The 20,235-nt window shown below is 33.7% G+C and overlaps 1 protein-coding gene and 1 long non-coding RNA gene across 2 annotated transcripts; one reads left to right on the plus strand and one right to left on the minus strand.

Moving 5' to 3' along the window:
• Positions 1-2,241: 2,241 nt before the first annotated feature.
• Positions 2,242-4,181, minus strand: LOC107858204 (zinc finger MYM-type protein 1-like). The gene is made up of 3 exons (XM_047407824.1): positions 4,167-4,181; positions 2,626-3,345; positions 2,242-2,463 (listed from the first exon to the last, which is right to left on the minus strand). Exons 1-3 carry the CDS (start codon positions 4,179-4,181, stop codon positions 2,242-2,244), a joined length of 957 nt encoding a protein of 318 aa, XP_047263780.1.
• An 8,365-nt stretch (positions 4,182-12,546) lies between these two features.
• LOC124896025 lies at positions 12,547-14,285 on the plus strand. The gene is made up of 3 exons (XR_007052387.1): positions 12,547-12,609; positions 13,127-13,201; positions 14,168-14,285. It is a non-coding gene; the product is annotated as an uncharacterized LOC124896025 (long non-coding RNA).
• Positions 14,286-20,235: the final 5,950 nt, after the last annotated feature.

The raw sequence follows: 20,235 nt of genomic DNA on the forward strand, positions 1-20,235 counted from the left end.
TGGTGGCACTATTACTACTTCTACTCTACCGCCAATGCTAATTTTTCTTTAATTATTATTATTATTATTATTATTATTATTATTATTATTATTATTATTATTATTTCTACTTCTTCAGATGTAGAGGTATGGACTGCGTACATCTTACCTCCCCAGACCCTACTAGGTGGGAATACACTGGGTTTGTTGTTGTTGTACTATCTGTACCAGCACCATGCATGTACTACTATTATTACTTTTACTATTATTCATGTATAGTTTATTATGAAATGATTTGAATCCTAATAGTTTATTATGAAATGATTTGAATCCTAATTTCAAATTTCAATAATATTTCAAATTGATTAAGGTGTTTTCTAATTTTCAAATAAGTTATAATCGTATGATTAAAATTAGAGTAGGCTAAAAATCTTAATTGCTATTGCTAATTTTACTAAATATTAAATCATATGTATTTAAATATATTTGATGTAGCATTTAAATTTTAAAAGAGATTAGTCAGAAATAGTAAATGTCTATTAGAACTCTTCAAATATGGATTTCTACTTTTAAGAAAATGATTTTTTCTTAAAAGAAAGGATAATATATTTCAAATACAAATACTTAATCTTTCAATTCAAAAAATTTATTACAATGTTATAATTTCATAATATACCGTGTATTACTGCTGCTACTACTACTATTATTATATATTTAATTTTTAAAAATTATTATTATTATTATTACTACTACTACTATACTACGTACTACTACTACTACTACTTTTATTATTATTATAAATATCTTTATATTATTATATTTTATTTAATATTTAAATAAATTATATTCAGATATATTTTTTTATATTTAAATTTTAAAAGAGATAAGTTTGTGAAAGAGTAAAAGTTTTTTAGAATTCTTCAACAATGAATTTCCATTTTGAAGCTAATGAAAAATCTTTTTTTATTAAAAAAAATAATAGGATAATGTATTTTCAAATTCAAATATTTAATATCCTTTAATTCAAAACTTTTATTATAATTACATTAATTTATGTCCTAAAAACTGCCACATGGCTATTTTTATATGTTGCCACTTGGCATCTTGTCTTATTTTAGTTTTGCTTTTATATATATATATATAGAGAGAGATTCCTTTAAAGGAATAAACATGTCCTCTACAGTGGCGAGCCTAGACTTTTCACCAAGTGAGTTCAATATATAAAAAATAAATATGCAACAAATGAAATCAAACAAAGTTTAATTAACTAAAACATATTATTACAATATTATTCTATGAGTTTTCATTTCTTGAAACCTATTCATAATACTTTCATCAGAAACAGTATTGAATATTTTTTTCTACATAAGGCACCATACAACTGCTCATGAAACCATCATCTATTCGTTTTCTCAATTCACTCTTGGTCAACTTCATTGCCGAAAATGCTCTTTCAACTATAGTAGTGACAACCGACAGGAGCAATGCAAACTTTATAAGATGAAACATAAGAGGATAATTAAAGTTTTTTTGTCTTAACTAGCTCCTCGGAAAGGTCACCAAATCCTTTTAGATTAGAAAATCTTTCATCAACATCACGAACATCAACACTATAAGTCTTTAGCTGATTCTTGAGAGTAACCATTATATTTTCACCAAAATTATCAGGATATAATTCAGCTATTCTCAATGTTTTGTTTATGTCAAAATTAGAAAATGAGTCAACAGGATTCAAGCAAGCAACCCCACTAAGCAAATCCGTTCTCACCTCATTAAAACGATTATTGAGTTCTTGAAGTTGTCAATCAATAATTTTAAAAAATACTTCGACGCGATAGTGATGTGAGATAGTATAATCAGTAACTCTTCGTTGAGATCTTCCAAAATTAACATAGAACTCATTAAAATTGGGTATCAAAATATCATACCTGACACAAAATTCAAATACATTTTTGATAAGTGGATTTCATCCTTCATCCCGTAAATTTTGCAATCATTTTTTCACCTCTTTAACAAGTAGAACAACATTTGCAATATCTTGTTCTTTCTTCTGTAAGGATTCATTAAGCTCATCTGTGATTGCTAAAATCTCTCTCATTAAGTGCAATATGAAAACAACCTCAAACATTTGACAAGTTCTGAGATATCCTAATGCCCTAGCTTTTTCTTCAACAGATTTAGAATCAACAACAATAGTATCAAGGACATCAGTAATAGACCAAACATACTAATAAAGTTCTTAAATGATTTATAGTGTGAACCTCAATGAGCATTAGCAGCTCTAACAAGACGGAGTTCTTGATTCAAGCCCTTACCAGTTTCAATCTCTCCCATATCTAGGGCCTCTTGAACTTTCTCTGCTTGTGCTTGTCGAAGTTCATCCATTCGTTTAAAAGAACCTCCTACTACATTTAATACATTGGAAATCAACAATACAAGTTCTTCAACTTGAAGACATTTTTTAGATACACCAACACGAGTCAACTGAAGTTGATGAGCAAAATAATGAATTACATGAGCTGATCTACTTTCTTACTGAATCAAAACTTTAAGGCTACTTAGATTCCCTTGCATATTGCTTGCTCTATCATAGCATTTCCCTCATATACAAGATAAATTCAAAGAATATTGAGTAAGATAGTTAACAACTGCTTCTTTTAAACATAAAGCACTAGTATGATGAGCATGGACAATCCCTATAAATCGTTCCACAACAGATCCCTTACCATCAACATATCGCAAAACAATTGCCATTTGCTCCTTACGTGACATATCACAAGATTCATCTACTAGTAATGAGAAATAATCACCATTTAGATCCTCCATAATAGCTTTAATTGTTTCAAGTTTACATGAAGTGGCAATATCCTTTTGAATTTTATAAGAAGTCAATTGATTACTTTTTGGAGCATTTTTCAATACAAGATCTCTAATCCTATCACACCGACTTGCATAGCATGAAAGAATTTCAAGAAAGTTACCCTTATTCAATGATGATTCATCTTCACGATGTCTGCGAAATGCCAATCCTTGATTCAAAAAGAGTCTCACCACATCAACAGAAGCTTGTAAACAAATTCTGTATTCAAGCTTGGTTTGATTGGATGGCTTTACAAATGGGGCTTGGATTGATTGTTCTTGTCGCATTAGATCTTCACCCTTTTTCTTTGCCTTATTGTGATCACTGTTCGGTCCTCCAACATGTGTATCTAATCTTTTCTTTTTGTACCAACTTCTGAATCCTATACTTGAAAATTCTTCACCTCCACCTTGATGAATGCTTTCATCTTGAAATAAATAACAACATAAACAATAAGCGGCATCTTCAATTTCACTATACTCCAACCAGTCATGATATATTTTATACTATTTATGATTAAAACAACGTTTTAAATCAGAAATATCTCTTTGAGAAAATTCGCAAACTCGAGGTTGATGAGGACCTCTTTGAATATATGCTCGCCTAATCTCATCACGATCATTCACATGATGTTCTCAAATAGATTTTCTTTCTTTTGGATCTGACGGTAAAGAATTCAAGTTTACTCCTTGCTTTTATCTTTTAGCAAAATTATGATTTTCTTCTAATTGATTCAAGTTCTCTTCCACGCGAGGAGTATTTTGAGTGGATGAACTTGATTGTGCCAACTTTGACGATACCGGAGCAAAATATCTTTTCATTGAATTTAGAACCTGTATTGTTGAATTAAATATCTCATTAGAAAAGTAAGAGTTATTGTACGTATTTGAATTTTGAAATTTTGTATAAAAGTAACTAAAATTGAAGAGAAAATCAATTGTGATTTTCTTCAATTTTAAGTAGAAAGAATTTTTTTAAGTTGAGAAAATAAAAAATAACCGCAATAATTTTATATTTATAAAAGATTAAAGTAGAGAATAAAGAGCAAAAAACAAACTTGATAAATTTCTTGATTGATGTGAGATTGATTCTTGTTTTTTTTGCTTGGAGGCTATAGTTTTTTTTTTCTTGATGTTGTAGGAAATGAGGAATAAGGTGAATTAAGGATTGAAGAATTATCATGTTTTTAGGAAAAAAATTGAAAAGTAAACCTTTTTTTTACCCCAAAACATGGCTGTTGTAGCCTGTAGGTTGCTGCTTAAAAGTTTTATAAAAAGGATCGCTTAAAAGTTTTATTAAAAAGGACTACTACAATCTAGGTTCAAACTCGCAACGTCGGCATCCGAATTTGAACTTGCTGCCACTAGACTAGAGGCTTAACTTGTTCAAAGTGAGTTCAAATTTAAATATATATTCAAATTTAAATATATACTGTTATACTTATAAGGGCTGATTATATAGACACATATATATGGTATAATTTTTTGACAGAGTGGGTTCATATGAACCTACTTGAACCATAGTTGGTCCACCCCTGGTCCTCTACGATATTTTGTAAGTATATAATACATAAACCATGTGAGAATTTATGAAATAATGATATTCTGTCAGTTATGATGTATAGACATCATTCACATAAGGCTTGCTAAAGTTCTGAAAAAATAACATTGCATACCGCATTTCTGAAATTATTTCAATGTAAATAAACATGTAAAATTTTATAAACTTAGAACATAACTTAAATAGTGACACTAATTAAACTGGGTATCTCTGCACTTTCCCAACCATGGTGGCTAAGGTCATCTATAATTTTATGAAGCCACTGAGAGATATTCCTAGAAGGTACTTGCCTATACGAAGGTCATTTGTTATGAAATCAAATAGGAATAGTGTTAGGATTTGTCCTGAATTTCCTATCTTACTTGGATTCTACCGTAATTGTATTTTACTTTGGAAAGGATTTCTCAGTAGAAAAGATTTCCTACTAGGAAAAAATCTCTTTCCTATTAGATTTCTATTAGGTTTATTCTTTCTTAAAAGAAGGGTTTTGTAACTCTATAAATAGATCTCTCTTCTCAAGTCATAACACAATAGCATCCATAATGTAGTCATCAAAGAGTTTTGTTTAGGGGAGATTCCTCCCAATAGATTTTTAAAATTTTTCAATATTATTTTTAATAGGTAGGTCATTTGATCAAATCATCTTAATAATATGTTTTTAGTATTTGTTTTTTGTTGTCATCTGAATTATCACCGTCTTGGTTTGCAAACTTTAAGCTTCGCCATGACGCCCTCTCGATTTCGAACCTAACAAGTGGTATCAGAGCTTATGGTTCAATGGTCCAATGTTGTGGTGAGATGAGATTAAACAGGTTCAAACCGATTTCAAAATCAAGCTACAATAGTTTGACGATAATGAAGATTTTTGTCTAGCTACATGTGGAGAAGGAGCTTAACGCATATTTTCAACATTCCTACTATTTTATCTTTAAAAATAAAAAATAAAATATTTTTTAAACCATTTTAAACTCATAATATTTTAAAATTTATTTTTAACCATGACAAGAAGCAGTGATGAAGATTACACGAAAAAAAAGATGATGATCAATTTTGTCAGAAAATTCAGGCCAAGGGGAGATTTGTTAGGATTTGTCCTGAATTTTCTACCTTACTTGGATTCTACCATAATTGTGTTTTACTTCGGAAAAGATTTCTCAGTAGAAAAGATTTCCTACTAGGAAAAAATCTCTTTCCTATTAGATTTCTATTACGTTTATTTTTTCTTAGAAGAAGAGTTTTGTAACTCTATAAATAGAACATCTCTCTTCTCAAGTCATAACACAATAGCATCCACAATGTAGTCTTCAAATAGTTTTGTTTAGGGGGAGATTCCTCCCAATAGATTTTTTAAGTTTTTCAATATTATTTTTAATATATAAGTCGTTTGACCAAATCATATTAATAATATGTTTTTAGTATTTGTTTTTCATTGTCATCTGATTATCACCGTTTTGATTTGCAAACTTTAAGCTTCCCCATGACGCCCTCTCGATTTCGAATCCAACAAATAGGTAATACAGTAAACAAAAGACAACAAGAAGAACACACACAGATTTTATGTGGAAATCCTTGACGGAAAACACCACGACAGAGGAGGAGAAAAATCACTATATCGAGAGAAATACGAGGAGAAGCCAAAGTATCAATAACACATTAAAAATCCTTCAGAAAACCAACCCTCTAAATTGCACTTACATAATAAGTGGGTATAAGGAAATCCTAAGCCCAATCCCTCCGCTATCACCACATACCCCCAAAAAATCTCACAATTATAATTTTACCAACATAGGTCGCACTGTGATTTTTTTGAACCGGATCAATAAAATTTGAGTCACAAAATCTAACACACTTCCCAGGGGTTATAAATTTCACTATGATTATGAATAGAGGGTGAAAAGTACCAGTAAAACTAAAATGTGAAATCGAATTGCTAGGGCAAATTATTTGGGGGTAATTTATATATTAGAATCCAAACATTAATTGAGATTTGAGATCCTCATTAAAGCATATGCTTAAGGTTAGTTCATGGTACTCCTTCCGTTTTTAAAGAAGTGGTATTTTTAATTTGGACACATCTTTTAAAAAATTATTCATTCATATAAAATAAAGTATTTTTATTAATTTACCCTCAATGAACACCCTAAAAAAGATATTCTTTAATAGTTTTTTGATTATGTAAAATTATAGTGTGAAATCCAATTGTCAGGGACAATTTTTTGGGGGGTAATTTATGTATTATCCCTCTTTGAAGCAGATGTTTATGCTGTGAGATAGTGTAAATTTGATATTGATATTACTTGTTTATGGTGGATCGGGTACCACACCTGTATGGATGTGTATATGGATTGGGTATCATGTCCGTACGGATATGTGTATGTGGATCGAGTACCATGTCGGTATGGATATGTGTATGTGAATTGGGTACCACGTCGGTACAGATATATATATGTTGGATCAGGTTCCACGCCGATACGGATATGCATATGTTGGATCGGGTACCACGCCTGTACGGATATGTATATATTGGATCGGGTACCACGCTAGTACAAATATGTATATGTTGGAGTGGGTACCAGACCGGAATGAATATGTATATGTTAGATTAGGTACCATGCCGGTACAGATATGTATATATTGGATCGGGTACCACGCCAGTACAGTACATGATCATAGATTGTTTCCTGTAGGTCATGACTATTTGGAAAAAAATAAGTCCCATAGCATGTGTGTACATATTTGTGTTGATTCCGTGGATGTTTACAGTATGGTTGATACTCTTGATAGTTATGTGGCTTGTTTGTGAGCACTATTTTTCCTGTTATTGTTGTATTGTCGATTCATTGAGTACTTGTTATGTGATGATGCCTGTCTAGTTATTTGATTTATGTTGTCTACACATTATTAAATTGAGTTGGCCTATGATACCTACCAGTACATAGTGGTTTGTACTAATACTACTCTGTACTCTTCTTTGTTGAGTGTAGAAAGTGTTCTAGAGGCTCAGACATGACCTTACCTTTAGAGTTTGATAGCAGATCTTGATCCAAGGGTGAGCACTACGTCTCCAGGCTACCATGAGTCATCTTATTTATCATGTCCATATTTCGGGCAATGAAACATTCTTTATTTATTTTATTTTTGGATATCTCTTTAGACATGATCTTTGTTGGTAGTTCTTGTACGATGACTTTCGGGTCTTGGAGATTTTAGTAAGTAGTTTGTTTTGACTTCTACATTAATAATGATTAGTCCTAAATTATTATTATTATATTAATTTTATAATAATATCATCTTAACATTGACTAAGTTATTGGGTAATGGTTCGGTTTAGATGGTTCTCCCATAAAGAAATTAGTGTGAGTACCACTCATGGCCATTTGGGTCGTGACAAAGTTGGTATCAGAGCCATAGGTTCGTTGATCTCATCGTACAAGAACATGTCTAGTAGAGTCATGCGGAACGGTACAGAGATGTATGTACTTTTATTTGAGAGGCTATAGCCTATAGGACACTAGGAAAATTCAAATTCTTCTTTCTTACGTGCTATTACTTTATTTCAATTGGTATCTGACGATTTCAATTGGTGTCTGACTTCTTTCATTCTTTTTCTCAAAGATGGGTGTGGTTGAGAGGTATGGTGTAGAATTGGTTACCTTGCAATTTCAAGGGGATGCCAAGATGTGGTGGAGAGCTTATGTAGAGTGTAGGGATGCGGGTTTTCCTCTCTTGACTTGGACTCAATTTTACTCAATTTTTTTGGAAAAGTATGTGCTTTTTTCTTTGAGAGATAGAAAAAAAGATGAGTTTACTAATCTTAGGCAGTTGAAAAGAATGCCCACAGAAGAAGGAGTTTCAGTGTTTTTTATGCTAGGTGTCTGAGTATGTTATGAGTGCGGTGGAGTGAGTTACATTAGGAGGTTATTTTCTTAATTTGAGGCATTATGGTTAGTTTGGCCAGCAGCAGGCTCCTCGAGCTCTAGTTCTAGCTGGTAGGGGAGGTGGTGGTAATGGTAGAGGTCATTCACAGAGTGGTCGTGGTGGTCATCAGGTAGGTAAGGGTGGTAATCAACCTCATCGAGGTGGTTCTCAGCTTGATAAAAATGATGCTCAAATTAGTGGTGTAGCCCATGTCTATGCTTTTCTAGGCAAGCCCGAGGTAGAGGTATCAGGCATTGTCATTATAGGTACTGTTCTTGTCTGTGATCGAATGACCACTGTATTGTTTGATCTTGGTTCTTCTTTCTCATATATGTCTATCAATTTGTTATAGGTTTGGACATGGTGTGTGATTTACTTGACTTTCTAATTTAAGTGTCTACTCTTATTAGTGATTCTGTTGTTGTTGATAGGATTTACTGTTCTTGTTCTGTTATGTTTATAGGGTGTCAAAATTGGGAAAATTTTGTGATTCTTGATATGTTAGATTTTGATATAATTTTGGGTATGAGATGGTTGTCTCTGTATCATGCTATACTGGACAGTCATGCTAAGACAGTAACTGTGGCTATGCTAGGAATAGATAGACTTGAGTGGGAGGGTGATTATAGTCCTACTCCAATGAAGATTATTTCCTTGCTACGTGCAAAAAGGTTAATTGGGAGAGCTTGTTTGGCCTTACCAGTTGAGAGAGCTAAGTTTTATTTGGAGGATTTGTTGAGTAAGGGTTTTATCCATCCGACTGCCACTTCATAGGGTGCTCTTATCTTGTTTGTAAAGAAAAAGAATGGTAGTCTTCGTATGTGTATAGACTATAGGTAGTTGAACAAGTTACATTCCATATTAAGTATCCTTTTCCCTATATCGATGATTTATTTGACCAGTTGCAGGGTGATACGACTTGATGATATTCCTAAGACTACTTTCGAACCTGGTATGGGAACTTTGAGTTTCTTGTGATATCTTTTGGGTTGGCTAATGCCCTAACCGCTTTTATGAGTTTGATGAATGGAATATTTAAACCCTGCTTGAATTATTTTGTGATTGCCTTTATTGATGATATTCTGGTTTATTCTAAGAGTAAAAAGGAACATGAGGATCACTTAAAGATTGTTTTGGGTTGGTAGAAGAGAAAAAGCTTGATGCGAAGTTTTCTAAGTGTGCGTTCAGGTAGGCTTCTGTTTACTTTTCTTCATAAATGATGTGTGATATATGTTCTGTGTGGATATGGATGTTAGGATTGATTTTGAGTAGGATGAATTGGCCTTAATTTTTGATGTTTGGAGTTTAGATGTGGGTTTGGGACCCGTAAAATGGCATTTTTATACCCCTCTTGAATCCTATTTCTTTCCCTCTCTAGTTTAGATTAGTTGTAGCGTGGTTATGATGTAAACCTATGTTTGGGATATGATTTTAGAATTCGAAGCATGATTTGTATATTTAGCCTTATTGGGCTAGTGTGGTAGTCTTGAAATCGTAAGCTAGGTAGAGTTGACTTAAGTACTCTTGTTTCTAGTCGAAGTTTCTATTTTAGGGTTAAATATGGTTTACTTGACATCTAGAAGATGAACTAGATACCTTAGCCTAGTTTGGGGCATAGTGTGCCTAATTATGAAAATTGATGATTAGAAGTGGGATCGTCTGGCCCACTTAGGCCTAGACTTGTGTTAAGTCTTGTGGACTTAGTTGTGGATGTTAGACATAGATGAGGCTAGTAAACCTTAGAATAAGGTTACTTCATAACTTGGTAACTTGTATTGATGTTCTCGGATGTGGTTTTTGAGTTATGGTTATGATACTTCCTGTGAAAGTGATATTGGGCATTTAGAGATGCTATTTCTTCTTAGATATGTAAATCATCTTAGAGAGATGAAAATCCTCGTAATCATGATGTATGACCTATCGATATAAGATACCCTATAGACGATTATATGTCTATTTATATTATACCCCCAATATGTGAGATACCTTCTATATATGAGATGATTAGAGATAAGCTATGTCTTATAAATATGATTATTGATATGAGTTTCGGATATGTATATGGACCTAATGCCGTGATTATGATATTGTGACTATTTTAAATAAATTAATGGGCCAAGGGTTGTGTTATGATAATGATTGAATATTGGAGGAGTGTTTATTAGTGTAGGGATACAATTACAGTTTATGAATACATATATGTTTGTATACACATCTCTTCTCTATGAGACGAAGAAAGATGTGATATGTTGCTTACGACTTTATTGATTAGATACTGGTGATGGCTAGGATCTAATGTATTAGTTAATGAATCTTGCTTAGTAAAAACATGGTAGCAGTGATGGTTAATGTGTGACTTAAGGTGTAGTATAGGTGAAGATTACTTGGTATTGATGACTAAGTTCATGATGTTGATTAGTCGATAAACGAGGAGTTGTGTGTTAATTAGGCTAGATAATAAGAGATATTGGCAATAAGAGGTGACTAGTTAATAACTTTGAATAGTTGCTAAATGGTTAACTAATGAATAGTTAAGCAAGGATTAGTTGGTAAACAATGGTTAGATAATAAATGGATTCAGTTAATAAAAGATAGTTAGGAGGTAAGTAGTAATGTGTTGTCTAGTAATCATTAACGAATATAGGATGATTAGTTGATAATAATGAATGGGGGATAAATCACAGTTTTGGTCTAGTGATGAACCTTGACTAGATGTTAGATGTTGACTATTAAATAAATAGTGGTTAGTTGCTATCCCGGGAATAAGGATTATGTGTAGGATAATGTTTAGGCTAATAACTAGAGGTTATGTGATGACTAACAAACTAGTGATTCTGTTATAATTAGTGCTAGTTAGCTAATAATGAGTAGTTGGAAAGTATTGACTAGATAGATATTCTATGGTGATATGACTTTTTTTTGAGTATTTTAGTGTATGTTATTCGGTAACGACTATTATGATGATATGGTGATACCCGACAAGGCCGGAGAATACTATTGTGATGATATTGATACTCGACAAGACCGGAGGATATTGTTTGATGATATTGATATCCGACAAGGCCGAAGGATATATTTATAATATATTGATACCTGACAAGCCCGGAGGATACTATTGATGATATGTTGATATCCAGTAAGGCCGGAGGTTGATTATGATGATGATGGTCCTGATGAGGACAATTATGATAAGTATATTGATTGTGTGCTTTGCATTCATTCCTGCATGCGCATCGCCTATCACTAGTATGCACCTATATTTATCAACCGATATAGGCATGGGCGGAGCCACCTTAAACGAAGGGTGGTCAGATGAATACCCTTCATCGAGTAATTATGTGGTCTACAAAGGTTAAATGATAACTATTATGAGTAAATATTTAATTTTGCACACCCTTAACATAACTGAAAAGAAAATTTGCACACCCTTTGCTAAATTCTTGGCTCCGCCACTGGGTATAGGACGGTTACATATATATGGGTGAAGAATATGCCTTGTGTTGTTGTATACTGATTGAACCTTCAGAGTCTGGGGTGGTGGGGGTATGCATAGGCTTGGCTAGGTATTTGCTTATCCATAAGTTGAGGACTAAGGAGATTGTGTCTGTGAAGGTCTAGTGGAAGAATCGTCCTATTGAAGAGGACACTTGAGAGACCAAAGAAGACATGCGTAGAAAGTATCCACATTTCTTTTATGATTGAGGTAATTCTTTAGTTTCCTTTCTTGTCGCTTGTTTGCCCATTCGAGGACGAACGGTTGTTTAATTGGTATCTGATGTAACGATTCTTTCGGTCGTTTGTAAGATTTTCTCATCCTCTCTATTTTAGTGCTCTCTATAGTTTGTATACGTGATTTATGACTTACGGAGATGGATAGTACCGATTCTTGAAGCGTTTGTAAGTAATTGAAGTCATTAGTTGGATTATTGAGTTTTAATAATTTCAAGCTTGATCGCAGTTAACCTTTGGTCAAGACAATCTCAAATTAGTGTCATAATATTTTCAATAGGTTTGGAATATACTTTTTAGTCAATGTACCTATTTGACTTATTTTCTCGAGGTTCTGAATAATATCCAAGGATCTATTAGGTATTTTAGATATTATTTTAGTTGGTGGTTATGGACCAAACTAACATTTTCTTATGTATTGAGACCTATATATAAAATTTTTTATTGAATTAAGTAAAAAGAATTCATTATATTTATAATAATAATAACAATATCAAATACTTAGGGCAAAGAGGGAGGCACGCACGCACTAGTGGCAGTTCTCCATCGGAACTACTGCTAAGGTGAGTCATTGACTGTGATGTTGAAAAAAAAGGTTGAACATTGTGGGAATTGTATCGACAATGGTGCTAAGCTATTGAAAAATGCATGTGAGGGATAGAGGTAGGAATTGGGTTTTAAATGATCAAATATTACTCTTTTTATGATTATTCTAATCATCGCGTGGAAGAGGTTATTAATGCCTAAAGTATCAAAAGTGGTCAATGTTGCCGTCAATAACGTCAATAATGTTGCTGTCGTATGTTCTTGTTTACATTTAGTTGCCTTCAGATGGCATAATGTTGCCATTAATGTTCTTGTTTACACCTAGTTAGTTGGAATTTTAAAATATTAGTTATATTTTGAGTAATGATGAGCCAGTCATTGGCATTAATAGATTATGGTTTATTTATTTATTTTGTAATTGCTCATGTTTCGGGGTTAAGGAATTAAGGTTTAGATCTAGGATTTTTTTAGAGTAAGAATTTATAAACTGGTATATTAAATTCGTACTCTTATGAGGATTATATATTTGAACAGATTGTAGCCATTCAGAAGCTTTACGGATGGGTAAGACCCTTGAAAATTATCTTGCATTTGGTTTCAACGGTTGAGGTAGGTTGCGGTTTAATTTAGAGTTTAGACTCGATTTAACTGTGTGTATGCTCTTAAATTGGATATTTGTTGATTGGTATTCAAACATGCTTGAATTGGATTGTTGATGCGTGTATAAATAATTATTGAAAATTTACTTGATGGAATTGTCTTGTGACTTTATGTGTACTTTGTGAGGTAGTGTAAATTTGATATTGATGTTACTTGTTTATGATGGATAGGGTACCACGCCGGTATGGATGTGTATATGAATCGGGTACCACACCGGTACGAATGTGTATGTGGATCGGGTACCACACTGGTACGGATATGTGTATGTGGATCGGGTACCACGCCGGTACGGATATGTATATGTTGGATTAGGTACCATACAGGTACAGTTATGCGTATGTTGAATTGGGTACCACGCTAGTACGGATATGTATATATTGGATCGGGTACCACACCGGTACGAATATGTGTATGTTGGATCGGGTACCAGACCGGTACGTATATGTATATATTGGATTGAGTATCACGCTGGTATGGATATGTATATGTTGGATCAGGTACTACGCCGGTACGAATATGTATATGTTGTATCGGGTACCACATCGGTACGGATATGTATATGTTGGATCGGGTACCACGTCGGTACTGTACATGAACATAGATTGTTCCCTGAAGGTCGTGATATTTGGGAAAAAATAAGTCCCATAGCATGTGTATACATATTTGTGTTGATTCTGTGGATGTTTACAGTACAGTTGATACTCTTGATGGTTATGTGACTTGTTTGTGAGCACTGTTTGACCTGTTATTGTTGTATTGTTGATTCATTGAGTATTTGTTATGTGCTGATGCCTATCTACTTGTTATTTGATTTATGTTGTGTACACGTTATTAAGTTGAGTTGGCTTATGATACCTACCAGTACATAGTAATTTGTACTGATACTACCCTGTACTCTTCTTTTGTTGAGCGCAGAAAGTGTTCTAAAGGCTCAGGCATGACCTCTCCTTTAGAGTTTGATAGCAGATCTTGATTCAAGGGTGAGCACTATGTCTCCAGGCTGCCATAAGTCATCTTATTTATCATGTCCATCTTTCGGGTAATGAAATATTCTTTATTTATTTTATTTTTGGATATCTCTTTAGACATGATCTTTGTTATTAGTTCTTGCATGATGACTTTTGGGTCGTGGAGATTTTAGTAAGTAGTTTGTTTTGACTTCCGCATTAATAATGATTAGTCCTGGATTATTGTTATTATCTTGATTTTATAATAATATCATCTTAATATTGACTAAGTTATTGGGTAATGGTTCGGTTTAGATGGTTCTCCCATAGGAAGATTAGTTTGGGTGCCACTTATGGCCATTTGGGTCGTGACAATGGTTGGAAAGTAAGAGAACATGTTTGTAGTTTTGATGATTGACAAATAATAACCTGGTTTACTACTTACTGTCTTTTGTATATTGTATCCTGTGAACCAGGTCCCTGAACAATTGTGAACCAGGTCCTAGAGCAGGTGACGTGAATACACAAGGAAATTAAGAGCAAATAAGGAAGATTGAAGACATAAAATAAAGAAGAAAATAAACAAAGGAGCAAACAAGGAAAGAAAGGAGAAAAGAAAGAATGAAATAAATGAGTAAAGAAGAAAAGAAATAAAAAGAAGAAATAGAGTCTAAAGAGGATTCAAAGTTTCCTTATATGATGCAATCTCCTTATAAGGAAAGGAATCACCTAATTCCTTACAGGAAACCATGTTCCATTTGGAGAAGGAGTCCTAGTCCATGATATTTTAGGGTATGACAAGTCTCCACTATATATATGGCATGAAGATCATTGAGATCCGCACCTATTGCACATCCATGAAATATATCATCTTGAGAGCAATAGCCATCAAAACAAAAACTGTAGGACCTCATCACAGCAAAACAGAAACCTGGTTCACAGTTTCTGTTCGAGTTTGCATTACTGAAAGTTGATGTATGAGAAGTTTAAGGCTAGAGTTCGTAGTCTTTGTTGATATCATCAGTTGGAGTAAATTGATGAGTTTTGAGTCTGTAATAGGATAGATTCTGAGTTGTAATCTTTTCTATTATTGAACGTTGTGAGTTTAACTAATAAGAAGCGGGTTTGATTTCTTGTTTGTGAGGTGTTGTAACAGAAAGTGGGTTTGATTTCTTGGAGTGCTCATATAGTGGGTTGAACAGTTATAATAAACTGTTGAGTTGTGAGTTAAGAGTTAGGTTCTAGGATTGCGGGGTTGTAATCTTGAACAAAGCTCTTTGAAATTAGTGGAGATTGGTGGTGAAATCCTACACAATGTAGGTCTTGGTTTTTACTCCCTTGAGCAAGGAGTTTTCCATGGTAAATTGCGTTGCACTTTATTTTACTATTTATTGTTTGCTGTAATTTCTGAGACTAGGTTCCTAATACGTGTGGTAGGATTAGTTATTTTCTACAACAACAATATTTTAAAGTCAATTTGCTGCGTGTAAAAATATTTATTTTAGTTAATAATCAAATTGATTCGCCTTTTATTTTATTAGAATGAATCAGTTGAGTGATTTAGCAGGTGAAATGATAATAATTGAGTGATTTGATCGGTGAAATGATAATAGTTGAGTAACTTTTCAATTTTAAATCAAAGTTGAGTGATTCCTCATGTAATTATCATTAGTTAAGTGATTTTTATGTTCAAAAATAAAGTTAAATGATTTTGTAAGATAAATATTGTTAGTTGAGTGATTATATTAGAAATTAACTCCTCTAGATCATATTTTGGGGATAGACATGAGAAAATTCATCTGTTTTCCCCTCAAAGCATGATATAAAATTCCTTAAATATCATTCTGAATCACTTTTTAATTCTTTTAGATAGCAAATCTGTTGAGAGAAAGGAATTAGCTAGGTGAGCTACCAGCTAACTAATAGTTAGTTGTAACTAACTTAAAGTAATGATAGTATAGTTGGCACAATAGGGTAGTTAGTTACACGTTTTCCACATGTGTATATATCTTAGCTCTTAGAATTGTGTAGACAGTTTTTTTTTCAGTAATGAGAATAAAATTTTCTCTTTCTTCAGTTCATTCTCTTCCATTATCTCTATAGTTTTTAATATGGTATCAGAGCCAAAAATGGCTATTCAAGTTGATTTCATCTCTTTCAATTAAATTCCTCTTTTTCATGTCTCTGTTTCTCTACTTGCCCAAGTTGTTCTCAAGTTCTCCATATTTTTGGTTATATTCGCTGTTTCTCTAGCTTTTTCTCGATCTATTTGATGTTCATTCATTTTTATCGATCTAATTGGTTTTCAATTATGGGGATTAACGAAAATTCCTCTTTTGCTGATGGTGTTAATGCTAGTGGATCATGGCAAGCAGCAAATTCTCGTCACCTGCAGTTTTTGATTCGTTTGATCCTCTGTTTTTACGATCATATGATTTTTCTGGTGTTAATCTAGCTCACTGTATTCTCACTGGTATGGAGAACTATATCCTCTGGAGAAAATCGATGCACATTGCTTTGCTTGGAAAGAACAAAATTGGTTTTGTGGATGGTACATGCAAAAAGGAGATGTATGAAGGTCAAATGGCATACCAATGGGAGCGTGTGAATGCAATTGTGCTTTCCTGGATTATGAGCTCTATTTTGAAGGATTTAGTGAATGGAATTGTGTAATCTTCCAATTCTCACAAAGTATGGATGGACCTCAAAGAGCGTTTTGATAAGGTGAATGCTACCAAAATCTATTATGTGCACAGGGGAATTGCTACACTTGTTCAAGGTACATTTACTGTTTCTGCCTATTTCTCAAAATTGAGTGAGCTTTGGGAAGAATATGAATCCTTGGTACCTCCCCCCCACATGTACATGTGATACATCTCGTGAATTTATTAGTAATTTGGAGCAGCAGAAACTTATGCAATTTATAGGAGGGTTGAATGAATATTATAATCAGTCTAGAAGACAAATCTTAATAATGACACCCACTCCTTTTGTAAATCAAGCTTATTCTCTAATTACTTATGAAGAAGGTCAATGTGTACACTAAATACAAACTCATCAGTTTCCCACTATGAAAAGGGTGGATCCTCTACCTTGAATGTGTCCACCAGTTCATGAGGCATGGCTAGCTTGAAACTAAAACACACACTGCCCTCTCACCTTGAGGAGGGGGACTCATTAGGCACACCAACTATTGTAACAAACTTTACAAAAGGCAACACCACTCACAACTTGCAAATGAAGAGAAATTCCAGTGTTCAATGTGATTTTTCTCATCTCAAAGGACACATTAAGGATCAGTGTTACAAGCTCATTGGATATCCATCTGACTTCAAATTCACCAGGAATAGGGAGAGAGAACAACATGGATTCATCTGACTTCAAATTCACCAGGAATAGGGAGAGAGAACAACATGGATTCATCAGGGGAAGTAACTATAATTGTTCAGGTTTTAGAAGTGCACCAAATCAGATAAATAGTGGCTATAGTGATCATAGTTCTTATACCAATTATAATGATGAATATGGGTTCGAAGCTTCTGCAAATCAGTCTAGGCATCCGTCGTTCACAGCAGACCAATTTCAGATGCTTCTTAATCTGATTGATAAAGAAAAATCTCCTGAGAATGTTGCTAATATGACAGGTACAATCAACTATTTCTGAGCTGGTTTTAAGACTAATCTCTGGGTTGTTGATACAGGATCATCAAATCACATGGTTTCATCCATGGATCTGTTGTCATCTAAGTTTCCACTCTTACTTTCTGATAAACATCAAGTTCATTTACCTAATGGTGATTCAGTTAAAATCAATTATAAAGGAACCTGCTTTCTTGGCAAAGATCAACTCCTTCAAGATGTTCTCTACATCCCATTTTTCAAATTCAATTTACTATCTGTCTCCAAAATCATAAGTGACTTGCATTGTTTTGTCTCATTTTATCCTGATTTTTTTCTTCTTTAGGACCTCTACACTGGCAAGGTGAAGGGGATTGGTAAGGAAAAGGATAGCCTCTATCTTATCTATACCAAATCACCATCACCAGCTGGATCACAGTCGTCAACTATTTGCTTATCTTCCCAACTCAACTCCAAGAGTTCTGTGTGGCATCAAACACTGGACATGCACCAGTTCATGTTCTCAATCAGATTCCTTCCTTCAAGCATACTCTAGATTGTTCCTTGATTTGTAATTATCCTATTTGCCCTATTGCTAAACAAACCAGAATACCATTTTCTGTTCATAAGACTATGTCTACTCATACCTTTTAATTGGTGCGCATGGATGTATGGGGCCCTTATAAGAACAACACTTATAATGGCAATAGATACTTTCTTACTCTTGTGGATGATTTTAGTAGAATGGCATGGATTTTTCTTCTCAAATTCAAAAATGATTGTTTGTTGCATTTAAGAACCTTTATTCAACTCATTCATAATCAATTCAATACTATTATCAAAACTGTTAGATCGGATAATGGGCTTGAATTTCTCAATTCACAGTGTATATCTTTGTTTCAATACCTTGGCATTATACATTAGAAAACTTGTTTTTACACCCCACAACAAAATGGGGTGGTTGAGAGAAAGCCCAGACATCTTCTAGATGTGGCTAGAGCATTGAGATTTCAAGGTCACATCTGTAATGCCTCGTATTTCATGCTACAATATAGACCATGATTCCGATGTGTTGATAAATCCTGAAGCCATAAATACTATGCCAATACGGCATGTTAATTATTTATGTAGCATGTGAATCCACTCAAGCTTGAATTTAGACCATAGGGGTCATTTGACTCAAGGACGAGTTGAAAACTACTTTGACCGATTAATCTTAAGTGGACATTATAATTTATGTCAACTTATATCGACCATGACTCTTTGTATATGTCGAATTACAAAGCCTATTATGTGTAAAATGATAGGTTTCAGAGTTAGCTTTCGAACGATACTAATTTTGCTAAAATCCAACACCCGAGCAAGAAATTATGGCCTTTCAAAGTAATATGCATCGCCTAACCAATCGCACATGGCCACTGAAAAGCATAGGTGATAGCATAGGCAGTGCCTATGTAAAGGTTTCAAGTGACTTAAGCACTCCATTTTTGGGGCAAAATGATCCTTTTCCACTCTTACTTACCCTAAACACGAAATTTAGTTCCAAAGACCCCAAAATACACCTTCATTTATCAAAAGTGCTCAAGGATTCTCTCTAGGGTTTCAAAATAAAAACCGAAGTAATTCAAGATTCAACCATGGTTTTTCAAAACAAATTGAAGATTTGGAATCTCTGTAACGTAGGCTTCAAGAAGCACCTATCATATTCGGATATAGAGGTACGTGGGGTTATCTAAAAAATCTCATGGGCTTTAAAAATTTATGTTTTCAAAATGGGGGTTTTGAAATTACGAATATGATTATGTTTTAAACGTTTTATGATATTGATTTGGTCTTTAAGCCCAATTCCAATGTGATTTGATATATTATATATGGGTATGCATGTGTTTCATAATGATGATAAATTGAGAGCATGATTTACACGGAACCCCTCTCTTGATATGATATTGTTTTAAGTTTTCATATGATATGAATCGTTTGAAATCATGTTGAAATGCATGTCATGAAATATCTTAAAATGTCATGATTTGGATATGGTTTTTGACTTTCAAAGAGAGGGTTGTTTTGTTCATGTTGAAATATGTTGCATATGATGATTGAATGAAGAGAATGATATGATATTGATGACTTGCAAGTCGGGTATGACGATACCCTACAGAGTATGACATGTGGTTGATTTGAACAAAGTTTGAATGCATTGTTTTTCATGAGAAAGATGGATGCCCGAAGAAGGCGTTTGAGTGAAAGGGCTCATCGCTGGAAACCGTAGTTGCCGATGCGGGTCATATGATATTGTATCCTACATGGGAGGATAATAAAATAATTGGAACATCTCACATGGGGGGATTACCTACGATGTACTCACATGGGGGGTATACCGCCTCCAATCCAAGTAGCCGCCAGGATTTGGAGCCGGTA

Source organism: Capsicum annuum, chromosome 2, assembly GCF_002878395.1.
Source record: "Capsicum annuum cultivar UCD-10X-F1 chromosome 2, UCD10Xv1.1, whole genome shotgun sequence".
Lineage (NCBI taxonomy): Eukaryota > Viridiplantae > Streptophyta > Magnoliopsida > Solanales > Solanaceae > Capsicum > Capsicum annuum.